The 7,500-nt window shown below is 38.5% G+C and overlaps 1 protein-coding gene across 1 annotated transcript in view; it reads left to right on the forward strand.

Annotated features, from left to right (window-relative positions):
* LOC134194159 (carbamoyl-phosphate synthase [ammonia], mitochondrial-like) overlaps window positions 1-7,500 on the forward strand; it is a 34,579-nt gene that overhangs the window by 14,574 nt on the left and 12,505 nt on the right. The window contains exons 16-20 of the mRNA XM_062663069.1: window positions 109-237; window positions 1,126-1,347; window positions 2,903-3,036; window positions 3,168-3,291; window positions 7,374-7,448. Coding sequence (XP_062519053.1) covers window positions 109-237; window positions 1,126-1,347; window positions 2,903-3,036; window positions 3,168-3,291; window positions 7,374-7,448 — 684 coding nt within the window. The remainder of the gene's footprint in view (window positions 1-108; window positions 238-1,125; window positions 1,348-2,902; window positions 3,037-3,167; window positions 3,292-7,373; window positions 7,449-7,500) is intronic.

The raw sequence follows: 7,500 nt of genomic DNA on the forward strand, positions 1-7,500 counted from the left end.
ATCTGTTTGTGTGTTTGTTCATCTGTTTTTTTGTTTGTCCATCTGTTTGTGTGTTTGTCCATCTGTTTGTGTGTTTGTCCATTTGTTTCTCTATTTGTAACATTCCAGGTGGAGGATGCACACAAAGCTGCTGCGACTATTGGCTACCCGGTTATGATTCGTTCAGCGTTTGCACTCGGTGGTCTTGGCTCTGGTATAGCAAACAACAAGACACGATTGACAGACATGGCTAACAGGGTCGGATACATTTGTCAAAATATTTTTAAATTTTAAAATATTGATATTAAATATTAAAATTTAATAAAAATTTGAATTTAAAATTTTATATTTATTTAATTAATAATTTTAATTTATTTCTTAAAATAAATAAATTCATAATATTTGATATCAATATTTTTTAATTTTAAATTTATTTAATCAATTTCTGTTAATTTTTATTGCTAAAATTACTAATTAATTAATTAATTTTATTAATTTTTATTAAAATATAAAAAATATTTTCATAATTTCAATGATATTAAAATGTCTATTAAATTTTAATATTTGATATTAATATTTTATATTTAAAAATATATTAATCAGGTGAAAGGGCACTGGTGTGTTTACTTCTAAAATGGTAATACGCTGGGTGGTGTCAATGTTAATATTCAATGAAGCAAATCTTAACACTTCTATTTTATATTTAAATTTATATGCATCTATACAACAATTAAGAAACACACACACAAACAAACAAACAAACACACACACACACACACGCACACACGCACACACGCATGCACACACACAGATTTTATGAAAGTGGTTTGATTCAGAATTATTAGCAACTAATTTTGGATTCCAACTTGATGCACTAACCAGTTTCATGTTGGTTGTCATTACTAGTGTCTCTACTTTAGTAGGTATTTATTCAACTGGTTATGTGTGGAGACCCTCACATCCTTAGGTTTATGTGTTATTTGTCTATTTTCACTTCTTTTTATGATTTTACTTGTTACTAGTGATAATTATATTTAGTTAATTCTAATTTATTGATTGCTAAAATTATTAATTAATTAATTTTTATTTTTTTCAAAATTTAAAATTTATAATGATTAAATAGTTTAAAAATTATTTTATTTTTAGGCGTTTGCCACGACAAAACAGATTTTGATTGAGAAGGTACTAAGTGGGTGGAAAGAAATTGAGTATGAAGTTGTTCGGGATGTGGCCGATAATTGTGTGACGGTGTGCAATATGGAGAACTTTGATCCATTGGGAGTTCACACAGGTGACTCTCTCGTCGTGGCTCCTAGTCAGACGTTGTCTAATAGAGAATATCACATGCTGAGAGAGACGGCATTGAAGGTGTGTTGCATTGTATTATGGATGTGCACGTATGCAATGTATTAATTAATTAATTAATACTTAATAATAATTAATTATTTAATAATTAATAATTAATTAATTAATTAAATTTAATTAATAATTAATTAATTAATTAATTATTGTTTGTTTGTTTACGTGTTTTTGTACTTGTTTGTTTATCCCCACCCTCATACTTTCTCCTTGCTGGAGGTACAGTATGAGGGTGGGGAAGAGTTTGGCTATGTCAAACTAATGGTTGGTGTGATTGATGTCTATGTGTGATGGTGTACGAGCGGCTGAGTGTTTTGAGTGTTTGTTTCTTATAATATGTTTGTTTGCCTGTTTGATGGTTTATTTATTTATTTGTTTATATATTAATTAATATAAAATGCTCATTATGACAACTACCAGACGTCTAGAGAAGCTGCACAAACAACCAGTCATCTAGAGAAGCTATACAAACAAACAGATGCCTAGAGAAGCTGCAGAAACAACCAGACGTCTACATTCTTGTGAGCTGGAAAATTGGTGGTGAGTTGCTTGTTTTGCTCTACATTGTAACTTGCCCACCAACAAACGGAACAATGATCACGTGCGTTACTTTATCACGTAAGGCGCTACCCGACTTGTAACATTTGGCTTGTTCCAGCACTTTGAAACAACCTGATCTACATTTGAAACGTGCATGTTTCCCTCCATTACGACAATAACCAGACGTCTAGAGAAGCTGCACAAACAACCAGACGTCTAGATTGTTGTGAGCTGGAAAATCGGTGGCGAGCTGTTTCTTATGTTGTACGTGAGGATTTAGCACTTAGAAACAACGCCTAATCTAGCTACATTTGTAACGTTCATGTTTTCCCACATCTGCTTTTGTTTTGGCTCTGGGGTACCTATGCCACGCCTAAAGACGCCCATAGTGACTCATTACGACTTCAAAAGCAGCACAAACAATCAGACGCCTAGAGAATTTGCACAAAGAACTAGACGTCTAGAGGGCAAAGGTTGTAACATTATGCTTGTTTCATCAATAGTGTCATCTTCTGAAAGCCCAAAACATTGTAGGTGCATGAAATCGTGTTTTGTTTACTGAAAATCATTGCTGCTTCTTTTGTTTCTATCTAACTGAAAGCTGGTTTTTGTATTTGCTCTAGACTTTCGCTGTGTGTGGCGGTTAGTTGGTATTGTTTAGACCATTCTGTCATAGTGTGACTAATTACCTTTAAGGTGCATACCAGCCGAGGGTTTGCACTTCTAGTGCTTCTTCATTTATTTGTTTATTTGTTTATGTATTAATTAATATAATATAAAATAGTTAATATATTAATTTATTAATTCTTAATAAATTAATAAATAGGTATTTATTATTTATTAGTATTGTTATTTCTTTGTTTGTTTATGTGTTGTTTGTACTTGTTTGTATTAGTTAATTAATTTGTTTATTTATTTATTTATTTATTTATTATAATATTTATTTATTTATTTATTTATTTATTTATTATAACATTTATTTATTGATTGATTGATTGATTTATTATTGTTATGTGTTGTATAGGTTGTTCGCAGTTTGGGTATTGTTGGAGAGTGCAATATCCAGTATGCTCTTGACCCTGAGTCAATGGATTACTGCATCATTGAAGTAAACGCTCGTTTGTCTCGAAGCTCAGCTCTTGCATCCAAAGCAACAGGGTAAGACACATTTCTTTACAACACCATGTGTGTGTGTGTGTGTGTGTGTGTGTGTGTGTGTGTGTGTGTGTGTGTGTGTGTGTGTGTGTGTGTGTGTGTGTGTGTGTGTGTGTGTATTTGTCATTTTTCAGGTACCCACTTGCATTTATTGCTGCCAAACTCGCTCTTGGTATTCACCTTACTGACATCAAGAACTCAACGACTCAGTCAACTACTGCATGTTTTGAGCCAAGTCTTGATTACATTGTTACCAAGGTTAGTTGTATACATGTATTAGATGGATAAGCTAAGACATTGTCTCAGACAGACAGACAGACAGACAGACAGACAGACAGACAGACAGACAGACAGACAGACAGACAGACAGACAGACAGAGTGACAGACAGAGTGACAGAGTGACAGATTGTTATATTTGAACTCTTACTCTACCAATAACAATCGCTAACTTTACGTATGCATAACAATAACAGTCAATGAACAAAATGTTGAACGTCTTTATCATACAGAAAATCATCAAAATTGCACTTAGACAACTTTGACAACTTTTAAAAATCACACGAGAGTTGCAAGACTGTACAACTACAGACAGTTGCTTTCTCCATCTATCTCTAAACAGACAGACAGACAGACAGACAGACAGACAGACAGACAGACAGACAGATTATTTTATTGTTACAGATCCTCTACTTGTACACATCCTAAACTTCTATGATATACCAGTCCTTCACAGCGAAATACTTTAAAACATTAGTGGACTTGGATAATGTCAAAATCAAATACTAAACCATCTAGAGCAAACGTTGATACAAGAAAATGAGTTGATGAAGAATAGGCGACAAATGACAATTCAACTGTGAGACGAAGGCGGATCCCGAGCTCAGAGAGCAGAAAAAAGGTGTGTACACAACCCTGACTGATAGCAGACGCCAACTGAAGCCACAAGAAGATGATGGGACAAAGAAATGACGACAGGAGACCATCCAGCTGCGAGACGAAGGCGGACACTAAGCTCAGAAAGCGGGAAACATGTGTGCACAACCTTGACTGACAGCAGATAGCGACATAAGCCACAAGAAGGAAAGTGAAGACAGAGCGCCGACAAAGGAGATAACATTGAAGACATGTGGACACGAATGACAAAGAAAGGGGCCCTGACGGGCAACAATGTTCCTTGGGACGGTAGCAGCCGAAGCCGCACACGTCAACTTGAAAATTTCTGCTCTCTTGGCCCTCTGACAATCGTCTTCTTGCACGATACAAAGTAGAAGACAACACTACCAACATCTGGGAACAGACAGACAGACAGAGAGACAGACAAACAGACGGAGAGACAGACAGACAGACAGACAGACAGATAGTCTGCATTGTTCTCTTTTAATTGTTACATGTTTGTTTGTTTTTAAATCTAGTCCTAGTAAACTCTCGTAGTTACAGAACTTTATATAGTTACCTTGCTAGCATTGTATTATAGATGTATGTTTGAAATAAATGTTATTTGACAGACAGACAGACAGACAGACAAACAGACAGACAGACAGACAGACAGAGCAGTTTCTGCTGTTTGAATGGCAACAACTACTCTCCTTGGACAGTTCTGCTGTGAGAAGCAAATCAGTCTGTGGTAGAGATCAAATCAAGAGAGCGGCTGTGAAATTGATCAAGTGTGGGGAACTGTCCAGGGCATCTCGTATTCTGACAAGTTTAGGGTTAGCACCAGCCACAGAGGAAACTGCAGAGAAACTAGCAAGCAAACACCCAACGAGATCGTCTGCTCTGCCTGAAGGAAACTTGAACGAAGAAACCATATCTCTTTCCATGCAGCTTTTCCTGCACAGCATACAAAAGTCACAGAGAGGCTCTGGCTGCGGCCCTTCTGGTTGGCGATATGAACATTTACAAGTTCTGGTGTCTGATGCAGCAATTGCCCGATATCTGCATGCTGTGTGCTCTTGCATCGCATCAGGAGAAATTCCAAAATCAATCTCAACATTGCTGTCGTCTGCCTGCTTAGTAGCCCTACCCAAGCTCAATGGTGATGTGAGGCTCATTGCAATTGGCGAAGTCCTGAGGCGGATTACTGCCAAGTCCATCTGCTTACAGCTGAAAGACCAACTTTCTGAGTACTTTTCACTAATCCAACATGGGGTAGCAACCAAGGGAGGCGCAGACCTCCTTGTCCATCATGTCCTTTTGCTGCTGGAGGAAAACAAGGACTGGGTAGTGTTAAAGACTGACGCAAAAACGCTTTCAATTCCATTCACAGAGGCCAAGTGATGACACAAGTTTTGTCATCTTTTTCTGAGATTGCAAACCATGTGATGGAAATGTATTCAGGGTCCAGTCCTTTAGTTCACCTAATGGACAGTTTCTCAATGGTGCTGTCATCTGAGGAAGGCATCCATCAAGGGGACCCCCTTGGGCTAGTGCTCTTCTCATTGGGTATTCACAACATTCTGACTACCATACAGTGCAAGTTCCAAGACATTGTTGTCCTTGCTTATCTGGATGATGTGATTCTGGTTGGATCATCACTCAATGTGCTCGACACTTTTGCATTCGTAAAGCAAGAGTTTGGCAATGTCGGACTTCAAACTCAAGACAAGAAGTGTGAGCTGTACTGCTCATTGTCTTCAGCAGTACCAGATTTATTGTCAACAGATATCCCTATTTCCCACACAGGAACTAAGATTCTTGGGATTCCTATTGGCAGTCATGACTTCATCTCAAATGTCTGTATTGACGTCGCAAATTCTGGCAATGTGTTTTGCCAGCAGTTATCTGACTTGAATGAGCCTCAGGGAGCAATGCTTCTTCTGAGACATTGCCATGCAAACCAACTCAAACCATTTGGCCAGAGGAGTTTGCCCAGATAGCTTGCAACCTGCTGCCACTATTCATGATCGACTGACTAAAAAGTGCTTTACAACTTTGATCGGTACCAGAGATTTAACAGCTAGACAATGGGAGCAAGCAACACTCCCCATACGTCTTGGTGGGTTCGGAATGACACTGCTGCAAACTGTCTCCCGTTTTGCCTTTTTATCCAGCTGGGGTCATTCCCTGCAGGAGTTACTGAACCGGTTCACATCCCTGGCAGATCATGTCAGGACTCTTTTATCAAAGTGCAAGAAGGGTAGCATTGGTTATCAACTGGATCAACTATGGGATGACGACAGGGATCTGTCAGAGGTGGTATCTAACACAAAGAAACTCCAACACAAATTGACAGATGCTAACAACCAGATTACAGTCAATGATTTGATTGACAGCTCATCTAAAAAAGACGCTGTACGTCTGCTGTTTCTGCAGGGTAAGGGAGCTGGAGCTTGCCTCAGTGCTGTACCTTCCTCAAAGAAGTTTGCGCTATCACCCAACAGTTTTATTTTGCTGGCTTCAATGAGGTTAGGGATTCCTGTCTCTCTTCCTGAGTGGGTCAACAAGTGCGATTGTGGTTGAACTTTAGATATAAAGGGCTCTGACGCAGATGGATTCCACCTCCTAACATGCAAGAACGGTGGTGGCCCTGTGTGGACCCATGATTCGATGATGTCAGTATGGTCTGAGTGCTTGAGTTCAGTTGAGCTGCTCCACAAGTGTGAGCCTAGGGATCGCTACACACATTCGAACAATCGGCCTGACATCCTAGTTTATGACTCGGAGACAGGATCTAACGTTGAGTTAGACGTGGCACTAGCTCACCCATGGGCATCAGACATCTTACCTCGTGCAGCTACAACTGGAGGAAGCGCGGCAGTGAGAAGGGAGCAAATCAAGGAAAACAAGTACACCCAGGAACGACTACCCAGTGGATATTCACCAACAGTCGTGCCTCTTGTATTCGAATATTTGACTGTTGGGGGGAGAAAGCGTCTGAGTACTTGAGGGTCCTCGCTGCTTTGTGGAGGGATGACGATGGATGATCTAACATTGCTGAGTTCAAAACACACTGGAGACGACGATTTTCAATCAAGCTGCAGCAATGCAATTCAAGTGTGATCTCTAGAAAGATGGCAGTAATTTCAGTTGGACAAGAATCTTACAGTGTCCTTGACGAATATCAATTTGTTTTAAACTAAGTGGTTAAATGTATTCTGCCCCCCCTATGGGGTCATCTGTTGTAGCCTTAATTGTTTGTTGTTGATTTAGAGGAACTTTACTTAAAGACTAGCTTTTAAGCTCTTGATGGAAATTTCTTTGGATTTGAAAAATATATGTATTTGACAGACAGACAGATAGACAGACAGACAGACAGACAGACAGACAGACAGACAAATATTAACAACATATTATCTTCATATTTTGAACATTTCTACTTATTTCATTTACAATTATTTAGATCCCAAGGTGGGATTTAGATCGATTTCATGGAACAACAAACGAAATTGGCAGCTCAATGAAAAGTGTCGGCGAGGTTTGCCTGTCAAACACACTCAATACAAATTCTCAATTTGTCACAACTTGCT

This window comes from Corticium candelabrum, chromosome 18 (assembly GCF_963422355.1).
Source record: "Corticium candelabrum chromosome 18, ooCorCand1.1, whole genome shotgun sequence".
NCBI classification, from domain to species: domain Eukaryota; kingdom Metazoa; phylum Porifera; class Homoscleromorpha; order Homosclerophorida; family Plakinidae; genus Corticium; species Corticium candelabrum.